The sequence below is a fragment of the Geotrypetes seraphini genome, chromosome 11, assembly GCF_902459505.1.
Source record: "Geotrypetes seraphini chromosome 11, aGeoSer1.1, whole genome shotgun sequence".
NCBI lineage: Eukaryota > Metazoa > Chordata > Amphibia > Gymnophiona > Dermophiidae > Geotrypetes > Geotrypetes seraphini.
This window is the reverse complement of record NC_047094.1, coordinates 13921670-13943780: the sequence shown is the minus strand read 5'-3', so window position 1 is coordinate 13943780 and position 22111 is coordinate 13921670. Positions and strand designations below refer to the sequence as shown.

Sequence of the window (22111 nt, the reverse complement as noted above, 5' to 3'; positions counted from 1 at the left end):
TGCTTTCTTTGCCGCTGCCGCGCATTGTGCCGATGGTTTCAGGGTCCTATCTATCAGTACACCCAGGTCCTTTTCTTGTTCGCTCTTACCCAGAGTTGCGCCTGACATTCTATACTCGTGTTCCTTATTCTTATTACCTTATTATCTCAACTTAATAATAATAATTTATTCTTGTATACCGCCATACCGGGAAAGTTCAAGGCGGTTCACAAAAAGCAGAGCTAATACATACAATGCAGATAAAAAGTACAAGCAGATAAAATACATCAGGTTAAAATAAGAAAAAAACTTATAAAGTTAAAACAAGATGCATTAAGATACCAACCTATCGAATAGTTGTGTTTTTTTTTTTTTTTTTTTTTTTATTTATACTTTTACAAATTAACATGTCAATCAGTGCTTGAAGGAAATATAACAATCCAATAAGAAAAACAATTATTAATTATAAAATAATGCCACATAGTAACTATGAGTAAAGTCCACAATCTGAGAGGAGAAGGAATCAATCACTTCCAAGGGTAGTTGGTTTCAAGAAATAAACTAAATTAATACAATACAAATAACAGAGTGCAGTTGGAGTTATTTAACTAATGGCCTGCTGGGTAGATTCCATGGAGGTATCTGGGATTCTTGTGGTTACTTTACCTTCAAGAAAAAACTGCAATTGATCGGGTTCATAAAAATTATATCTATTACTCTGATAAGTAATGCAACATTTACAGGGGAAACGTAATTGAAAAGTTGCCCCTAAACTCAAAACAGACTGACGACAAGCCAAAAACTTCTTACGTCTGGCTTGTGTCCACTTAGATACATCAGGAAATATAGAAATTTTGAATCCATGAAATTCCACCTTTTCAGTCCTATAGAATAGACGAAGAATTGATTCTTTATCTTGAAGAAAGACAAAAGTTACCAATAAAGTAGCTCTAGTCATTAAATCTTCTTGCGATGTCTCCAGCATACCAGTGAGATCCAATTCTCCCGGTATAGCGTTCCCTTTATCTTTATCCTCCTTTGGTAAATTTAAGTAATATATCTTTTGTAATGGTGGCATGTTATTTTCAGGAAATTTCAAAACAGTATTCAAAAAAGAATGAAATAGATCCCTAGGAGATTGAAACTTGGAAACAGGAAAATTTAAAAGTCTCAAATTTAGATTCCTATTAGCATTTTCCAAATTTTCAATTTTCCTAGCAAATAAAGCTTTCTCCTTAAGTTGTAAATTAGTAGTAATCTTCCCATCTGCCACAGATTTCTCCAATTTATCCATTCTAAGAGACTGTTGCTGGAGTTTCTCTTCAAAAGTTTTAAATTTACTATTAGTATTTTGTGTGGAAAGTACAATTTGGGAGCATACCTTATGTAAAGTCTCCATAGCGCTCCATAATGCCTCCATGTCAATCACCGCTGGTTTAATCAGGGGAGCAGGGGTAGCTATTCCGGGGGACTCCACCATAGGATCCATCTCCACCTTCCCCGCTTCCCGCTGACTTTCAGGTCCTCCGGTTTCCAATGCTGACTGTAAGAAAGTCAGCAAGCTGTGGTTTCCATCCGGGGTCAGGGGTGAGACCTGCAGCGCCGCCGGAGACATCAATTCCGGCGCTTCCTGTGCGTCTGAGGGCGTCCCCGACATCATCCCGGGACGCGGAGGAACTCCGGGCCCAAAGGGGCTAAGCGAAACGTCGCCTTCCAAGACCGAGGTCTGCCCTCCTCGGTCAGCGGATGCGCCCTCTCCAACTGGGACGACATAAGATGTTATTTCCGTTTGCCGAGTCAGTGAAGTGGAAGAGGAGGCAGGAAGCACACTCCTCTGCTTACCCCTGCGCTTAGGCATAGCAGGTAAATTTCTATAAGAAAGAGTTGAAAAATTGAAAAAAAAATGCCAAACAGAGCAGGAGCCACTTGGTAGCTCGACTCACTCCGACGCCATCTTGATTCCAGATCAATAGTTGTGTTTTTAACAGTTTTCTGAAATCAAAATAAGAAGAAGCCTCTTACAAAATTTTCCCAAGCCATACATTCAATTTAGCAACCTGAAATGAGAGAGTTCTCGCAAAGAACTTCTTGTAACGACAAGATTTTCTAGGGGGATATGTAAGCAGGTGCACTCCGCCTGTATTCTTGTTAGAGTGATTCAAAGAAATGTGAGGAACAAGATACCCAGGTGACATACCAAAAACTGATTTATAACAAATACAAGAGAATTTAAACAAAATTCTAGATTCTATCGGTAACCAATGAAGTTTCTGATAAAAAGGAGTGATATGCTCCCATTTTTTTTAAACCAAAAATGAGGCGAACAGCAGTATTCTGAATCACCCTCAATTTTTTAAGAATTTTCTTGTAGGCACCTAAATATATAATTATTACAGTAATCAAGAATAGTTAAAATTGAGGACTGTACCAATAAGCGAAAAGAAGTTTCATTAAAATATTTCTTAATGGTGCAAAGCTTCCAAAGCACCTAAATAAATCAGTGTGTTGTTCCAATGTGAGATGTTTGTCCAGAGTCACACCCAGTATTTTTATGGATTGTTCTGTATTGTAGTCCAAACCATTCACATCAGTGGTCTCCAACTCCAACCCTTTGCAGGGCCACATTTTGGATTTGTAGGTCCTTGGAGGGCCTCAGAAAAAATAGTTAATGTCTTATTAAAGAAATGACAATTTTGCATGAGGTAAAACTCTTTATAGTTTATAAATCCTTCCTTTTGGCTAAGTCTTAATAATAATATTATCGTTTATAGCTAAAGAGACATATGATCAAGAAACTGTTTTATTTTACTTTTGTGATGATGATAAGCATACCGAGGGCTTCAAAATAGTACCTGGCGGGCCGCGAGTTTGAGACCACTGATTCACATGAATCATTGTTTCTTTGATCTTATCGTTGGTAGTTGCTAGAAAGAATTTACTAGGCGCTGCACGGAATTCTGTGCCTTTTAATTTTTTTAATTTATTATTTAACTAACTTCAATGGTGCGGTTAATTACCGTGCTATTTAAGCTAATTGATTTAATTTAGGTTCGGCATGGATTTTAGTTAAGCATTGCTAGGCAGCCTCAATTATGGTGTTAGCAGTTCCTAACTAGCGCACCATTTATAGAATCAGGCCCAAAATTTATAAGGGGCATTGTTTTGTTTAATTCAGAAGTGGCTCAAGTGTCACTAACTGATCGTGCTAGAATTTGGTTTTCTTTTTGTACTGACCATTCAGGGGCATTACCAAGCTGATTGCTGAAAGAGCTAGCCCAAGCATTGCTGGGGGGAGGGCCTGCACAGTAGAAAAAGGAGGGGAATATAGTGCTACCCTAGCCTCAGTACAACCTATAGGAGAAAAAGGGAGTATTTGGGGGGGTAAATATTTAATTCTCAGTGCACCTAGGAAGAGGCAACCAGTAAGAGAGGTTTTGCCATAGCTTGGAACTAGGTTGAGGCTGATCCAGAGAACCAAGGGGTCTGCAAGTGTGAAGAAGCCGGACTCAGGAGAGGATCAAGACCCATTGAACGTGAGTGGTTCTGAAGTGCTGGGAGAATCTGCATCTACAGAGTGTAGAGGTTCTGGTGAACAGAAGCGAGACTTGTCTTAATAATTTGTAAGTTAGAAAAGAGAGAGGTTCACCCTAAACTGGGTACCACAGAGGATGGAAGAATGGAAAGGAAATTTTCCAGTCCAGATTTCTGTAAGAGACAGAAGAGAAAGATGAAAAACTCTAAAGGGAAGAATTTCAAATAATCATAGAAATCCGCAGTCGGGGAGGTGGGAGGGAGGAAGATAATTGATATCCTGGGAAGGAGCTAAGAAACCTTTACCGGCCAATATTTGGCTCAAGGTGTTCAAGATCTCTGGGCCATTGGTGGCTTCTGGAGGTTACCCAGGAGACTCAGGTTTCCTTTTACTAAGGTGCGCACTAACTCCACGCTACACGCCAAAAACTAACACCAGCTCAATGGAGGCATTAGCGTCAAGCGCGTGCGGCAATGTAGCGCACGCTAAAACCGCTAGCGCAGCTTAGTAAAAGGAGCCCTCAGTGCTGGTACCTGAATATCGGCAATGACTGGAAAACTCCTGATTTCACCTCTGCTCCACCCCTGGACTTCCCCGTCACTAACTGGATAGCGCTGCAGCGGTCACACATAATATCCAGAAGCACTATCTGATTAAGTGTCATTGAATATCATATATGGAGCTGGTCAGCAAGATTTTTACCGGGTGGGAACCTAAGAGCAGCCATGCCGGGTCAGACCAATGGTCCATCTAACCCAGTCTCCTGTTTCCAATCCAGTTGGCCAATCCAGATTACACTACCTAGCAAAAACCCAAATAGTAGCAACATTTTATGCTACCAAGCAGTGGCTACCCCCATGTTTGCCTCAATAGCAGACTATAGACTTTTACTCCAGGAACCTGACCAAAACTTTCTTGAACTTAGCTACGCTAACTGCTGTAACCACCAACTCTCTTATCCCATTATATCAGTGGTCTCAAACTTGCGGCCCGGGGGCCACATGCAGCCCACCAAGTACTATTTTGAGGCCCTCGGTAAAATAAAACAAAACCGTTTCTTGATCATATGTCTCTTTAGCTATAAATTACAATATTATTATTAAGATTTAGCCAAAAGGAAAGATTTATCAACTATAAAGAGTTTTACCTCATTCAAAATTGTAATTTCTTTCATAAGACATTAACTATTTTTTTTCTGAGGCCCTCCAAGGACCTACAAATCCCAAATGTGGCCCTGCAAAGGATTTGAGTTGGAGACCACTGGCCTATAGGAAGAGGAGATGCAAATGTTAAAAGTCTTAGCCAATAGGGAGAGGAGGAGATAGTGGATGCTCTGGATAAGCCATTTAGCCTTTATCTGCCATGTTTCTATAATCATAAAGTTCTATGAGATCACAATGCAGGTGTAAAGAGCCTTAGCCAATAGGGAGAGGAGATGCAAATGTTAAAAGCCTTAGGGAGAGGAGGAAATAGTGGATGCTGCAGATGGGCTGACTGGATGTTTCTACAACCATAAAGTTCTATGACATCACAACGCAGGTGTAAAAAGCCTTAGCCTATAGCAGTGGTCTCAAACTCGTGGCCCGCCAAGTACTATTTTGAGGCCCTCGGTATGTTTATCATAATCACAAAAGTAAAATAAAACCGTTTTTTGATCATATGTCTCTCTAGCTATAAATGACAATATTATTATTAAGACTTAGCCAAAAGGAAAGATTTATAACTATAAAGAGTTTTACCTCATGCAAATTGTTATTACACCTATTTTTTTCTGAGACCCTCCAAGTACCTACAAATCCAAAATGTGGCCCTGCAAAGGGTTTGAGTTGGAGACCACTGCATTATATCATGCTGAATATTGACTCCCTAATGCTTTGAGTTCTGTGGTTGATTGGGAAAGAATAGATGAACTTAAAGTTATAAATTCTCACCCGGTAAATTATTTTTTATGGCCAAGTCTCTGTGCTGGAGTGAGAGGTGAGAAGCCTGAGAGTGTTGACTCAAAAGAGACTGTACATAGGGTGCTCACATGTAGAAGAAAAAGCTGGAGTGCTGATAAGGGGCTCTTCAAATCTTTCTGTTCCGCACCAAGGGCGAACCTTCTGGGGGACTTGCAATCTAAAACTTCAGCAGGGAAAGGACAGGGGTTGATTACTGTCCCAATTATATCACAAATAACATGAAAGTGAGGTTAGGAGGGTGAGCTACAATTTTTGAAAGGATATATGGTAAACATTTAGTAAACTTTGTATTTAGCATGACTCATCCAGTGTAGTTAAGGATCCTTCAGGAGACAATCCACCCAATATTCAGGATTAGCTGCTGGCCAATTAAATAGCATTTCAACAGCTAACCACTAATATTCAGTGGCTAAAACTTGGCCAGCTTTATCACACAATAGCCACCAAGTTTAAGCTCTGACTGGCTAAGTTTAGCCGTGCAAAAAGCAGGTCTCTCTTTGGCTGCTATAACTTAGTCAGCATTTAAAATTAGCTTAGCTAAGTTTGATCCAGCCATAACTCGACCAGACATTCAATGCTGGTCACCAGAAAGAGCCCAGAATTGAATATTAAGAATTGCCGTACTGGTCCATCAAGCCCAGCATCCTGTTTCCAGCAGTGGCCAACCCAGCTCCCAAGTACCTAGCTAGATCCCAATTAGTAAAACAGATTTTATGCTGCTTTTCCTAGGAAATAAGAAGTGGATTTCCCCAAGCCATCTCAATAATGGCCTATGGACTTCTCTTTTAGGAAATTATCTAGACCTTTTTTAAACCCTGCTAAGCTAACTGATTTTACCACATTCTTTGCCAACCACAGGAGTTAGTCCACCTGCCCCCCCCCCCCATGGTCTGAATATCAGCCCCAATATCTTCCCAATATGATACAAACTACATTTTTTCTTTAGCCCCAGAATCTGCCAACAAATAGGGGGTTCATTGAGAGTCTCACTACAGAGATTATACTCTACTACTATTTTTCATTCCTATTAGGATCGGTTAACAGAGGGAGCTTTCTGTATCAGTGTACACTGCAAATTTAGACAACACTAGCCACAACCCATAATATGCTAGCCGGTAGCAGCAGCTAGCCCTGGCTGCCCTTAATTGGACAGACTATGGGAAAACAGTGCTTTAGACAGCTTGGAACTGGCCATTTACGAAAATAAAGTGGAAGGGAAAGAGTTGCGATATTGCCACTGCTTCGGCAAGTAAATGAAAGGAAAGAGAATGCAGTACAGTAAGTATCCCCACATCCCAAACCTGATTGAACGTAAATAGAGCTGGACAGTGTTAGGGCCACACGGAAATCCACTTTATTTCATGCATGCTGAAAACTTTATGCTGCTATGTTTGGAAATTATAGATAGCTTATTAAATGATGGAACTCTATTGTCATAAACGGTGGTTTTCAGAATCTCTTAAACTGCAGCTGTTTATTTTTATTTGATTTATTCTAAGATTTATGGTCTGCAACATCCTACTGTCCTGTTAAAATACATCCATCCATCAAAGACTATTGCTATATTTGGCAAAAAAAAAAAGAACAATATGCAAAGCAGCAGCCTATACGTGGGATTCTGCATCATTGGTGCCCATTAACTAATTCTTTCATTTCCCCTTTTCTCTTTCTCCAGCCCCGGCATTGCCACCCTTTAACATCCAGGTGAACCCGCTCACGCCAAGCCAGTTGGAGATCACATGGGATCCTCCTCCTACGGACAGTCAGAATGGCCATATCCAAGGCTACAAGGTCCTTCAATCCAAACCAGTCTTTATCTTTGTGCATTCTGTGCCACTATCTTAAAGAGACATAAAATGAAAGTATTGAGCTGGGTTGAAACACTAGGATGCATGAGTGTATGGTGCTGAAATTTATGCCCCAAAGAAGAAAAAAGCTTTTCAATTTAAAAAGACCAATTCTAAAGCTGAGTGCATGCCTAAGAGGTATCATAGTAACATAGTAGATGACGGCAGATAAAGATCCGAATGGTCCATCCAGTCAGCCCAACCTGATTCAATTTAAATTTTTAAATTTTTTTCTTCTTAGCTATTTCTGGGCAAGAATCCAAAGCTCCACCCGGTACTGTGCTTGGGTTCCAACTACTGAAATCTCTGTTAAAACCTACTCCAGCCCATCTACACCCTCCCAGCCATTGAAGCCCTCCCCAGCCCATCCCCCACCAAACGGCCATATACAGACACAGACCGTGCAAGTCTGCCCAGTAACTGGCCTTAGTTCAATATTTAATATTATTTTCTGATTCTAAATCTTCTGTGTTCATCCCACACTTCTTTGAACTCCATCACCGTTTTCCTCTCCACCACCTCTCTCGGGAGCGCATTCCAGGCATCCACTACCCTCTCCGTAAAGTAGAATTTCCTAACATTGCCCCTGAATCTACCATCCCTCAACCTCAAATTATGTCCTCTGGTTTTACCATTTTCCTTTCTCTGGAAAAGATTTTGTTCTACATTAATACCCTTCAAGTATTTGAACGTCTGAATCATGTCTCTCCTTTCCTCTAGGGTATACATATTCAGGGCTTCCAGTCTCTCCTCGTACAGCTTCTGGCGCAAGCCTCCTATCATTTTTGTCGCCCTCCTCGCCTCAAGTGTATTAAATGCTATTCTATAAGGGAGCACTAGTGCTGTAGAGGCTTACACATGGATGGCTGTGTCTATCACTTATATGCACATCTTATAGAATACTCTAATTTGTGTGCATGCCAAGCTATGATGGCCATAGACCTGGTTTAAGTAGGTTTGCAACTATAGGCACATTGATGCCAACTTTCACCAGTGTTCAATAACAGAATCTTGGCACTAGGTTCTTTAATAGAATTTGCACTCAGAGCACAACGTCGCGGAGCCAAGTAATAGAATTGTCCTCAAAGGGGAGGGGGAGGTGAATTTTATGAAAGGTGCTCAAAATATGGCACTGGAAAACTCAGTGCTAAGCAGGGTTCTATAAAAGGCACCTGACCTTTGTAGAATAGGGCTCCAGGAAAATCAGGGCCAGATTCTCAAAACTAAACCCCTCGAATCCTCAGTAACAAATTGAAGGTCTAAGTTTCAATACCTGCTAAGTCTGACATCGTCTAAATAGAGAAAAATGCAAAGTAAACACAAAAGAACTTGGTATGTTTTGGAAAAGTAACATTTTTAATCCATAGCCCGTACTGGCATAATTCAAATTCTGGTAAAAATTGCATTTTAATAACATGGCAGCGATAAAATAAGCCCTTTGTCCTATTTCTACATAATGTGGACCTAGCCAGGATTAGAACCAAGAACTTTAATTTTACTTCTCTTAAACCAAATACTATACTAGAGGTGTCGCAATCTAAGAAAAACGACCAAGTCTTAGTGCACGCTTACTTGAGAAACGAGACAATGATGGCAGTCGGGTTCTGTTTATCAGATAAAACAATTTATTAATTGAAACGGTCTATCTCTGGCAAATGAAATGACAGAAAGATCAGCATCTTCTTGATTACTTAGCCAGCTGAATAACTCAATCTCTAAGACTTGGTCCCTTTTCTTGGATTATGACACACATGTTTAGATGAGACCTCTCTTGAATCAGATACAGAGTGTACCTACGTCACACATAAACTTGCTGGTGATTAAAAGGCAAACTACCGATTTCACTACATCACTTTTCTGCCATTTTCATTATCTATCTGTAGAGCTATTATTATTATTCAGTTTTGGGCTGCAATCTGAAACCAGGGTCGTCTTTTATCTCCAACAAAAAAGACCCAGCACATGAAAGAGAGCTCAACATTTTGTTGTGATGAAAGAGTAATTTGCAAATGGTTATTACTAGTCAGAGCAGAAAAAGGGCGCAGTGAAAGATGAAAAACAGCCGAGCCAATGCTCCATCTGATGGCAGATTGCAATTTATGAATCTTTCGGATCTTCTCCAGTCCTGCGTCATTGATTTTATGTCAGTATCTAAAATTTAGAGCATAGTATTCCAGATTTCAGACTTGTCAGGGTGAGTCCTGTTTGTAAGGACATTGGAGCTAGAGCTTTGCCAAGCGGTCGCCATGCTCTGAAACTGGAAGACCTTATTCATTTTGTCACTGTGTAATAATGATCTGCTAAACCAATTCAAGGATAATGCCCCACCTTCTAATCCTTGCCAGTGCCTCTGAGTTGTAATAAGTTTAAGATATTTTCTTCAACCACTTTCTGTTATGGACAGATTTATTACTGGGAAACGGGCAACCAGAATGAAACAGAGAAAACAAAGATCCTCTTCCTGCCTGAGACTATGGTCAGGCTGAAAAATTTAACCAGCTATACCAAATATTCCTTCAGCATTTCTGCCTTCAATGCAGCTGGAGATGGACCAAGAAGTGACCCAAGCCAAGGAAGGACTCACCAAGCAGGTATGATCCACTTCTCCTCATCGTAGACTATTTCTAAATTTTAGCATTTGCTTAAAGAGGCCACTTAGGCCCAAATTCTGTAACCAGCGTCTAAAGTTAGGCACCTATTTCGGAGGTACCCAACTAGATAGGCGCCTATCTAAATTGATTAACAGGCTCAATTAAGCTTTTTAATCAGCACTGATTGAAACTTAGGCGCCTATCAAGAAAGTGCGATTCTGTAACAAGGCGCCTCTAAAAATTTAGGCGGCCTTCAAAAAAATAGGCGCTCTGCATGTTGGGCGTGGCTACGTGGTAGGCGCGTTGTTGCCGAATCACTGCTCTTAAGTGTGCTTAAGCGCTCAGCTTGGCGCCTAACTTTCAGTTGTGCCTAGAGCTGGTCTATTTCTTGGGCGCCTCCACAATAGGTTCCGCTCAGCGTGATTCATTAAACAGCACCCAATTTTACTTGAATTGCGCTGAACGGCGCCTAACTTTTAGGCACTTCTTATAGAATTTGCCCTTTAATGCCCCAGCCTTTCAGTCCTGTTACTTCAAACATGAGTTTGTGTTTCTTGAGCACCCACTTATAGAGGATGTTTCTACTGTCTTTCCTTGCATTTATAATTATACTCTGCTGCATTTCAGAAGCTGTTGTCACTCCTGGATGTAAGTTGCTACAATACTTTATTGTATTCCAAGAGAAGGAAGAGGGTTTGGCAAATACCACTAACAAGGAACTTATATTAAATTCTCTGGCTCACAAAATACTCCGAACAAAATTCAGAACTACCTTCTTCAAAACACTTGGTTAAGCTTAGAGAATGACACAGGGAAAAATTCTGTCCCCGTCCCCGGACCACCATCCCCTTCACCGCCCCGTCCCCTTCACCGCCCCATCCCCGTCTCTGTCGTCCCCTTCACCGCCCCGTCACCGTCCCCGCTGTCCCTTTCACTGCCCTGTCCCCGTCTTCAGCATCTTCTCCTCTCCATCCCCCCCCCCAGCACCTTTCATGCGGTCCAGCAGCTCCCTCCCGCCGGCCAGTCGTGCATTTTCCTCCCTCCCTCCCTTTCCCTTACCTTCTCTTGTGGCGAAACTGGCAATTTGTATAAGGCTATGCGCTGTATTACAGCCGGAGCCTTGAAGTCACGTCGGGTTGCCTGCTAGAAAAGTCTCCTCCAATGCAACCGGAAACAGGAAGTTGCGTCGGAGGAGACTTTTCCAGCAGGCAACGCAACGCAACTTCTAGGCTCCGGCTGTAATACAGTGCATAGCCTTATAGAAATCGCCAGTTTCAACAAGAGAAGGTAAGGGAAAAGGAGGGAGATGCATGGCAGGTGGGAGAGTGGGGGCTGCCGGATCGAACGCTCGTTCACCGCACGTGCTAACCATTCACCGCTCCATGGGGCGATGAATGGCCTTGTCCCCGGTCTCGCGGTGACCTTTTTTTTTGGTCACCGTTTTGGCGGTTTAGCCACGGGTAACAACCACCGTGTCATTCTCTAGTTAAGCTATCTCAATTCTCTCTTCTATCTCCCTTACCTCATAATACATTCATAAACACATGAAGGCTCAGTCTACATAGAATATTGAGATTGGAATCCAGACTTACAGGTTATAGCAGTATTTTACAAAAGGCGAACTTGTAGCTTTTTGTAAAATACATATAAGGAAGTTCAGGCACGCAGCAGGAACAGTTAGTTTACAAAGTTATACATGCACAAACTCAACAGCACTTATGCAATGAAGGAGCAATTTTGCAACTTCCACATGTAACTGCTGATACGTATGTAGACAAAAGTATATGTAGCCAAACATATATATCTAAGTGATACCAATTGATTAGTGAGGCTACAATTTACAGAGGGAAGAGTTGCAGAGGAGGCATAAAGAAATAATGGGTCATTAAGGAAATTTACTCCCTTAATTTTCCATATAAAGCCTTGGGGCAGAACAAACACTTTAGCAAAATGTGTGTGTGCCTCTGTGCTGGTGCAAAACCCAACAGGAAAATTGTTTTAGCACATACATGTATTTCCTGTATAAGATGAGAATCAGAGGTATACCCTACCCTTTAGTCTGTGTATCCTGGTAGCTCCATGTGTAAATAGCAGCTTTCTGAAATCACCATTTACATGTGTATACAATCTACATGTATAAAGGCTGCTGTTTACATATGGAAATGCTTTTAGTTTAGGGGCTATAATCTGAAATGAAGTTGCTATTATAGAAGACCATTTTAAATCTGCTTATTTGTAGTACTAATCACTGCCATTTTGTTTTAGTTTATTTTCCTAAGTGTAGTTTGTTTTCTAATGCTTGCAGCTCCTGGGAATCCCAGCTTCTTAGCATTCTCCGATATTACTACCACCACACTGAATATCTCCTGGGGAGAGCCAACCACAGCAAATGGTATCGTCCAGGGCTACCGAGTGGTGTATGAATCCCTAGCGCCAGTCCAAGGTAGGAAAGTTCAGTTGGAACCTGAGCTTTTTCCTGGCAGTCAGTATTCAAAGGGTTTGTCCAGATCAGGGGTAGGCAATTCTGGTCCTCGAGAGCCACAGGCAGGTCAGGTTTTCAGGATATCCACAATAAATATGCATGAGACAGATTTGCATCTCAAGGAGGACCATGACAGGAACTTCAAAGGTTTAGGGGGAGGGGAGTGGACCATAAGGGGGTAGGGTGGAGAGGCAAGACAGGAAGATGCTAGACAAACAGGGAGGGAAGAGAGCAGATTATACTGGACCATTTGCGGGGGGTAGGAAAGATGCCAGACCACAATTGGGGTGGGAGAGAGGGACGAGAAAGAATTAGGTAATACAAGGGAGAGAGAGGCAAGGAGGCTGTCTGACAGATGGTAAGGCTGGAAGAAGGGTGCTAGGGGCTAATGCAAGACTAGGGATGGCGGTGGCAGAAAGAGGCTGATGCTCTGGGCAGGTGGAAGAAGGGGGTTGAGGGGGCTGAAAAAAGAGTCTTGGAGCTAACATGGGGACTGGGAATGGGAGAAAGAGCAGAGGCTAAGAGATGGAAGTGGATGTAGGGGGGTGTAAGGCTGGGCCTCGGAGAAGAGAGCTGCCAAATAAGCAGGTAAAAGAGGGGACTGGGGGCTGATGCAGGAGCTGGGGTTGTAGATGCCGAGGTCAGGTATTATGGGAGAGGGGGAGAGAAGCTTGGCATATGTATTAAGCAGAAGAAGAAAACTGAGGGGCAGAGGGATGGATGCTGGGGTTAAGGGAGAGGAAGGACAGTGGAAATAGAGAGTTGAGAAGAAGATCGGTAGACAGATGCTGGGAAAGGGGAAATCAAACCTAGGAATAGAGGCAGCAGAATGGATACTGGGGTGGCTGAGAGGCAGGGGCAATGAATGCAGTGTATGGAGCAGTGGGAGGAGGGTATGCCTGGCTGAACGTTGGCCTAGGGTGCCAGATGCCCTCAAGTAAGCCCTGGTACAGTGGTCAGGATGCTGCTCATTGGTAGTTGAGGTGTTAAAAGGTGGTCAGAGTGGCATTATTCTCTTTCACACCATGAAGAAGCCTAGCCTCGTTGCATTACAGTCAGGCTTCTTTTCTCATCATTGGGACATCTCAATCCTTCCTCTCATCACACTGGTCACCGCCTAAACCTGGCTGTTTCTCCAGACTCCAGACTTTATGAACTTTCTGACCACTGCTGTTTGTAGGGACCTAGAGGTGGCAATGATATAATATAGTTTTTTCCAACCCTGCCCATGGCTACCTTCACCCTGCTGGATACACGAGAAACCTGGGTTCTCTGTGACAGCGTCCCTGCAGTCCCTATGACCATCTTCTATGGAGGAGGCCAGTACCTTAGAGAAGAACTTTGGGGGATCATTTTAAACTGTCTGCACTGGGACAAGTGGCATAGCCGATGTGCCAATTGGTGTGAGCATATATAATTCCCTCAGCCATACCCCCCGTGACCCCAATTCAATAAATACATGAGCTGGCAGAGATCCCCAAGCCCCCACCAACTGAAGAGGTCCTTCTCTAGCAGCCCAGAACGTTCCCAGACATGCTGCAGCCAGTGCCACCAAGTCAGCTCTTCTCTCTCTCGCACAGGCAGGTGTTAGCAGCAGCCCATAGAGTGAGCACGGAAGCATTCTGGACTACTCGAGCAGGACATCTGTAGGTGGCGGTGTTTGCAGATCCTCACTAACCATACCACAAGGGTGCCAAAATTTTGGGCGGGCCTGAGTCCAGAGAGGGTGGGCTCAGGCCCTCCTGTGGCTATGCTAGTGATTGAGACAAAGGACATGTGTACTTTGCACCAATTCTTAAAGCAAAGGCACATGTGCCTCTCTGAAACCTGATATTGATAAAATTACCCATGGGCATTTGCACTTGAGCTTCCTATGGAAAATAACTTGAATAGTTCTGAAAATGCACTGAACATGAAAACGTTTCCTCTCCTGACCAAAACATGCCACATTCTTCTGCTTCTCTTAATGTGGCTAAAAGTATACATGTGGAATAATTCATGGCAAGTTCATTGCGACAAGGGTGGCAAAATTTTAGACACATATGAAACGCTTTCAAAATTACCTGCTCACTATGCTTTGCCGCTTTCTTAGCCATTTGGCATGCTTTTAATATGTTTTGCCTTGCTAATAGCTAGCCACATAAAACCCTGCCTTGGGCTTGTTTCTGACCACTTTATTTTGACTTGGTCTGTTTAATATTAACTCAGGAATAGAAATGATCCCTCTGTAAGCATAGAATATTAAAAAACTGCATTAAGATTATAAAACAAAACAACAACAAAAAAAAACAACCCACACACAGGAAGCATGCAGCTTTTATGCTAATAAAAATAGAAGCACTTTAATAGAGAGTTTAAAAAAAAAATAGCTTAAGAGGTTTTTCTTTTCTGTTAATGTTTTCCATAATGCTGGGATATTGTCAGGATTGGCATTGCACATCTGGATTTGGCTGTGTGACAATTGATGGAACAATTCCAGCTGAGGCTCTTCTATTTCTAAATAGCAGGGTTTTGCTCATCAGGATATGTCGCATCTGCAAGGAAGAGATTAATTTAATTTTTTTTTTTTACTCCAACGTGTCTTGTGAATTAGGCCTCTTATATGCTTAACAGGAAATATATAATATAGGTCCCTTTAGGGCTGCCGAGCTGAGATCTCCACAGAATGTAAAGCAAACACAAAATGAATCAGTGCTTGAAGAATTCAATTAGTGCCACATCTCCTGAATACTTTTCGCTCGGTCCCCTTAGCAGATTTATTGGACATTTAAAGCAGTGATTGAGCGTGCTATACATATCAGACATGACGTAAAATCCTCTGGATCTTGAAATGATTGCAAAGAGCAGGGTGATTTGGCAAGTGCTGTATTTTGTTCCATCTATCTCCTTTCTGGAGGGACGGGTCAAGCGATGCGAGGCATAGGTCACTTGTCCTTTAACAGTACAGCTGAAGAGCCCCACCCAGTGACGGTAAGAGCAGATGAGAGGTCAGGTGAGAGAGAAAGACAGAAGTAGAAGGTACAAAACCTCTGCCCAAATCAAGCTACTACTATATTCATTTGTTGGGCTTTATTAATCGCTTTCTTGTTAGAAAATCATGTTGCCCTTTCATATGATACTATATTATTTGGTACTTCAATGAGATTTAAAAGCCCAATTTCAGCTAATAATAATAAACTTATATTGATATTGACAGGGGTTGCCATTCAGCAGATTACAGGGAATTGGAAAGATTATACTAAACTAAATTATACTTTTTGGTGGAATTCAGTATGCCATATTTATAAAATGGAAAGGGTATTTGCTATGCAGCAAGGCAATTATAATAAGTTTAAAAAGATTTGGGAGCCATTGACTATTTATTCTAATGATCAGACATCTTAAACACCTGATTATTGGATAAGATAAGGGGGGGTGGGATTATGACGGATAATATATTGATAGTTGTTATTTATTGGTATATGGGTGGGAGGGGTGGGTTTCTTATATAATTATTTATTTGGAATAATACAAATAAGAATGTCAAGTGATGAATTAAGGTATTTCTGAATGAATGTTGTACACTTGTAATTTTTGAAAATGAATAAAGATTTAAAGAAAAAAAATTGCTTTCTTTATGAAGAGCTCGCTTTGGGTATTGATCAGTGTTTCCCTAGCTGTTGATGACAGAGGTGAAAGCAAAAAAAATTTCTTCAATGAGAGGGAGCTGTTTCCTGAAAGCAAGCATTTAAAACTGCAATTTTTTTTTTTTTTTTTAAGTTAGCTAATGGAGTTTAACCTCCGTGTGGCTCCGTTTGAGGCTGCATTTGGCAGTAAAAGTGAGCAACAGACTAAACTTCCATTGGCCAGTTTACTCTTCCTAGATGATCTTTTGAGGGGGGCCATAGATTATAAGGAGCGATGGACCGCATGTGATCGATTAGCGAGGCTGTCTGTGATCTCTTTGTAGCTTCCCAGTTATATTGCCAAATCTTTCCTTGTCAGTCCCCACTTTAATTACTTTTATCTGTGCTGAAAATTGCCTGTTATTAATATTTAAACTCTACTTAATGGTAAGAAATTCTCTCTATCCAAACTGATACATCGCATCGGTTCCATAATGTCTCTCTTTAACTCGCTTTCCTTTGCTTCATTTCCTCCTGGGTGGATATTGCAGGAGTGAGGAAAGTGGTGACGGTGGACATGAAAGGCAACTTTCAGCGCTGGCTAAAGGTTCGAGATCTCACCAAAGGAGTGACGTACTGCTTTGGTGTCCAAGCCAGAACGATCGCCTACGGGCCAGGATTGCAGGCCAATATCACAGCAGGGCCGGTGGAAGGTAAGGAGGATTTTCAGCTTTGGCTCAGCTCAACTGCAAGGAAAAAGGATGGAATGGAGTAGAATAGACTGTCTCGAGCCCTAAGAAATGATCAGACACTGGTGCCTTCAGAATAAGATTAAAATGGAAAGAGAGCCTCACGTTCACCCATTAGTTTCTTAACCAAGTTTTGTGGCAAAATCATATACTGAGGAGTGGTTCAACCCAGTGGCGTGGTGAGGGGAGCGGTCCACCCTGGGCGCCAACAACCCTCCTCCTCTTCCCGCTCCTCCCCTCGCCACAAGCAACAACTTTGGCGTGTTCCTCACGACTCTTCTGGGTGCCACACATAGGAAGTGACATCAGACGGAGAGCTGCCAGGGTAACGAGCAGCATGTTGACGTTGTTGCTCGTGTTGGTGAACAACTAGAGGAACGGGGAAGGGAAGGGGGGCGCATGCATCAGGGGGGATTGGGGAAGGAGCGGGGGAGGGGGGTAGAGATGAAGGTGGGGGAGGGGCACCTCCACCCTGAGCGCCTCTCACCCTCACTACGCCACTGTTTCAACCCAATGTGCTGCCCCAAGCAAGGGGTGAGATGTCCGGGAGGTCCTCCTCATAGAATTCCAGGGTTCATAGTCATTTGCACACCAGACACCAGCGCGCCGCAGGAAAACTTCCTTTTAAAGAGCTCCGAAGCGGGGTGTGAGTGGGGAACCTTCCCCCCCCCACACACACACACACTTTACTTCATACTGTTCGCGCTGCCGTTTGGGGGGTGTTTTGGGGAGTTGGAACCCTCCATTATAGAGAAAACGGAACTTTTTCCAATTTTTTCGGGAAAAGTTCAGTTTTCTCTATAATGTGGGGGGTTGCACCCCCCACACCCCCCCCCCCAACGGCACCGCGAACAGTAGTTTTCCCATGACACGCTGGCGTCTTGCTCCAAATTGTTTGCGCTCGATTTTCGGCGCGCTGGTGTCTCGCACGCTTTTGTCCCGTCACCAATTCCAGGGAGCAAGAGAAGGTGCAGAGCCAGTTCTCCCACTACGTTTACTAGGTGTCCACCACAGATGGCAGACTTTGGGAGCAGTGATTGTGGCACATATGAGAGAGCCTTCCTCCTGCCAGGCCTGCTGCTGTCCCCACCTCTATGTAAATCCTGTAAGTCCAGGCCTGTGCCGAATCACTGCGGTGTTCTACCATTCTCCGAAGCACACTTCCTGTTGGAGAGGGGCAGAACATGGCAGGCCTCTATCCACTCTGTCTTCTTTAACTTGGAACCAGCAGGTCAAGGAGTTAGCAGTGGCTTGGAAGCAGGGAACAAAGAGGGGAAGAGATGCTGGACACATGGGGTATAAAGAAAGGGAGATGAGATGTTGGGCAACTCTGGGTGGGGGGTAGAGGAGAAGGGGAGATGCTGGCAACCTGGGAGAGAAGGTAAAGAGAAGCAGAGATTCTGTGAACTTGGGGAAAGGGTAGATAGGGAAAGAGAAATAGAGAAAGGAAGGGGAGATGCTGGTCAACTTCGGGGGTGGGCTAGAGAGGAGAAAGAGGATGCTGGCCACAGGGAGGAGGTAGAGACGGAAAGGGGAGATGCTGAACTTAAGAGAGAGGGATTGTAGGTCCTTGACTCAACCCTGGGGAAGAAGTGCATGATTGAAGTGTTTACCTACAGCATCCAATGCCCTTGGACTGCCTCTGGTAAGGGTGGTAAGAAGGGTCCTCTCAGAATATTGGTAAGGCCCCAGCCCTCTCTCCATTTCCCCTCCTGTCCCAAGGTGCTAGTTTGTCTCTTCTTCCAAGTAGAAAATTAGACTACTGTACACATGACATCTTCATATAAGAGAGTCTCGGCAGTCTTTCATCTTCCTCTGCAAAAGCATGCCCCTCCTTCTGTCTCTACACCCTCCCCTAGCAGTGCTACCTTAGCAATAATGTAAAAATAGAGAGGCGGTATTGAGTCTTAGGGGGTGAGTGATGCAGCTTCAGCTGGCTTTGAGCCCAGCTTCAGAAAGTGGCCCCCTAGCTAGAGGAGTGACGAGAGCTGAAAACACTTTCGAGGAGAGCATTAGGAGTCAGGCCAAAGGGAGAGCAGTCACAGTTGGCAGGAGCTTAAGTGGCAGTTTTGAAGAGGGGAGTTTATCTATGCCCTTTCCTGTCTTGTTGTATTTTTGAAATGCTTCTGGATAAATCTTGACTACTCTTGGCACGCTAATGTAAACTGAAAGTCTTTTTTTGTAACATCATTGTCTGTATACAGCCTCTTCCTCTGTAAACCGCTCTGAACTGCTTGTGGTATTGCGGTATACAAAAATAAAGTTATTATTATTATTATTATTATTATTAATGCTAATTTCAGATTCCGCTAAGTGGGAGTAATTCTATAAGGAGCAGTTAGTTTAGATGGCAAGAAGGTTCATAAATGGTGGCATCTTAGTCATTTACATGCGTAAGTGGATGCTCACGTCGTGCTTTCCTGGTGTGGCTACAGCGCAGGCAGAGCACATATGTACGTGCATACATTATAGAATGCTATAATTTGTGCAGTAAAAGTCACTTGCTGCAACTGGCCGTAGTGACTTTTACTGCTTTACGACTTCCAATATAGAAGCCGCGTTTAGAGGGTGCGGGCATCTTTATACTTTGTACGTTTTTCTAATACACCCGTCGAAGACTCACAAGACTCCTGAGGCAGGCCAGTTAGGCCGAAACATGTGCATGTCAGGTCATTGAGTCATTGGATGAATTAAAGCATTTGAATTTATCAGATGAGTTGAAGGACACCTTTTTTTTGGTGTACACCATTCTGATTGGGACAATTCCACTTTGGTTCTGTGCTTTTGAGTTTGTGGTTTTGTTTCCCCTGTTTCATTTAGCACTGTTTATGCCCAGAAAGACCTTCTTCCTCTGGCCATGTTTAAGTCTCACTCAAAAATCCATCTCTGAGATTGCTTTTAAATCCACAACCCTCTAACTCTTTTCACATCAAAGAGATTCATATGTTTTCCCAGAGAGTTTTGACAAGAATATAATCTCCATGGAACAGGGTACGTTTCTGTGCTTGAGCCTAGTAGCGTTGTAATGGGCAGCGTTATTTTAAGCGCTGACTGCCGCTGCTGCTATTATGCCTGGATATTCAGTGCTGGGTCTCGTCTGGGTATCTGCAGGTGCACTCAGACAGCCGCCACCCTGATAAGCAAAATACTGAGTGGAGTGGAGCAAGTAGATGTGAATTGGATGCAATGAAGCTACTAAGCAGTAGATTAAAACAAATCATCTTTCTTCACTCAATATGTAATTAAACTCTGGAATTCATTGCCAGAGAATGTGGTGAAAGTAGTTAGCTTAGCAGGGTTTAAAAAAGGTTTGGCTCCTTTCCTAAAAGAAAAGTCCTTACGTCATTATTAAGATTGACTTGGGAAAATTATTTCTAGGATAAGCAGCATAAAATTTGTTTTACTCTTTTGGGATCCTGGTATTTGCGACCTGGATTGACCACTGTTGGAAACAGGATATTGGGCTTGATGAGCTTTAGATTTCTCCCAGTATGGCAACTGGTAAGTTCTTAAGTTAAAACCAGACAAAGATAGGACTAGTATTTATGCAGCTCTGTACAACTTATCTGGTCAAGGGCTTACCCAGATAAGTACCAATTCTACCCTGACTGTACTCTGGACTACCCACACAATAACCGGTTGTGACTTTAGCAATTAGAGCACAGGTGTCGAAGTCGGTCCTCGAGGGCCGCGAAATCCTGAAAACCCGACTGGATTGCGGCCCTCGAGGATCGACTTTGACACCCCTGGATTAGAGGGAACATTCAGTGGCCCTCTCTGGAGAAGTGCTGCTGAATATTCTCCCAGAGCCTGGTCACTGAAATGGATAAGAGCCTCTCATACCCTGTTAACTCACGATCCCACAGTGTTTACAGTTTGTAACATTAATGCAGTAGCAGTGGTACCAAAGATCAGTGAATTTTCTGATTTTCATTGACTGTTCCCTCAGGTTCACCTGGTTCACCTCAGGAAGTTTTGGTTACAAAATCTACATCTGGACTCACTCTTCAGTGGGCTGAGGGACATTCTGGCAACAGACCTACAACTGGCTACATCATAGAGGCCCGACCTTCAGGTAGGGGTGTCTCAGTGAGAGCTTGGACCTGGCTTAGCCACCAAGGGCAGGGCAGCTAGTGCGCAAACCTGCCAAGCATATCAGATAGTGTGTAATTCACATAGCTTTATGACTGCAGTGGCAGCTATTATTTGTAAAGGACTGCGGCTAACAGAGTAATAAACAATGCCGTAAATGAGTTTCTATTTTATTTAAAGTCTGATCCTATAACGTTTTTTTTTCTGTTTAATATTTATAGGTGTGACCATAATTAATGGAGTAGACTTGAAACATCTGTAAAAGGAATATTTGCATTTTACAAAGCACTATGCAGAATATGCAGGGCAGTACTACATAGTACATTCATAAAAGTCTTTTAAAGTTTCCAATCTAGATTTCTGCGCAAGAAGACTACTTGACTTGTTTTGGGTCACACAGCGAGGGGTGAATAATGGGAAGCCGAAACAGGGTCTTCAGGTTCACCAGTAGAGCACATTTACACTCCTGGCCTCTTAAATATTCTAGGATCACGCGAAGTAATACTAAAAATCCTTAGCAAAGAAATGTTTCTTTAGTTTGTGCATGCTGAGGGAAGTCAGGGAACTATTTTATCAAGAACATTATTTATTACTGGTACAAGCCACTGTGTTGGCCCAGTTGGACTACTGTAATTCTATTTATTTGGGTATTAAACAGGACAGCTTAGATCGTCTCCAGTTAATACAGAATACAGCGGCCAAACTTATTTTTGGGAAAGAGAAAGTATGACCATGTTCCCCATTGCTGAGAAAACTCCATTGGCTTCCGGTTCAAGTGTGCATGTGTGGTTTTCAAACTCCTTTATGGAATATTTGACTCTTTGATTCCCCTTAGTTGGAATTCCTTTAGATCCTGCTATTCAAGAATTACAACAATTCACAAATTAGCATTTCCTTCTCTGAAAGGTATTAAATGCACTGGGAAGCTTAGTAAATCTTTTACTTTTAAACTGGTGAGAACTTGGAATGGACTTCCAGATTCTCTAAGACTGGTAGATCAATTATATCAATTTTGAAAAAACTTAAAAACCTGGTTGTTTTCACAATAGTTAATTTGATTTTAGCTGTCGTAGAGTCATTTTAAGCAATTCAACATACTTTTTTCTAACTTTTTCCATCCATCTAATCTAACCAATTTCTGTTTTTATCCCACAGTTTTTACTTGTTATGTTTCATTTTTTAACGAACTGTAAACCAAGTCGAGCTCCTTGAGGAGTAGATTTCGGTATATAAAATGAAGATTAGATTAGATGTGAAGGGAGCTCTTAAAAGT

General features: G+C 42.6%; 1 protein-coding gene across 2 annotated transcripts in view; it reads left to right on the top strand.

Moving 5' to 3' along the window:
- SDK1 (sidekick cell adhesion molecule 1) overlaps positions 1 to 22111 on the top strand; it is a 1012418-nt gene that overhangs the window by 921258 nt on the left and 69049 nt on the right. For both annotated transcript variants that reach the window (XM_033963079.1, XM_033963080.1), the window contains 5 exons: positions 7148 to 7263; positions 9724 to 9910; positions 12216 to 12353; positions 16549 to 16710; positions 20696 to 20821. In XM_033963079.1, the coding sequence (XP_033818970.1) occupies positions 7148 to 7263; positions 9724 to 9910; positions 12216 to 12353; positions 16549 to 16710; positions 20696 to 20821 (729 nt within the window). The remainder of the gene's footprint in view (positions 1 to 7147; positions 7264 to 9723; positions 9911 to 12215; positions 12354 to 16548; positions 16711 to 20695; positions 20822 to 22111) is intronic.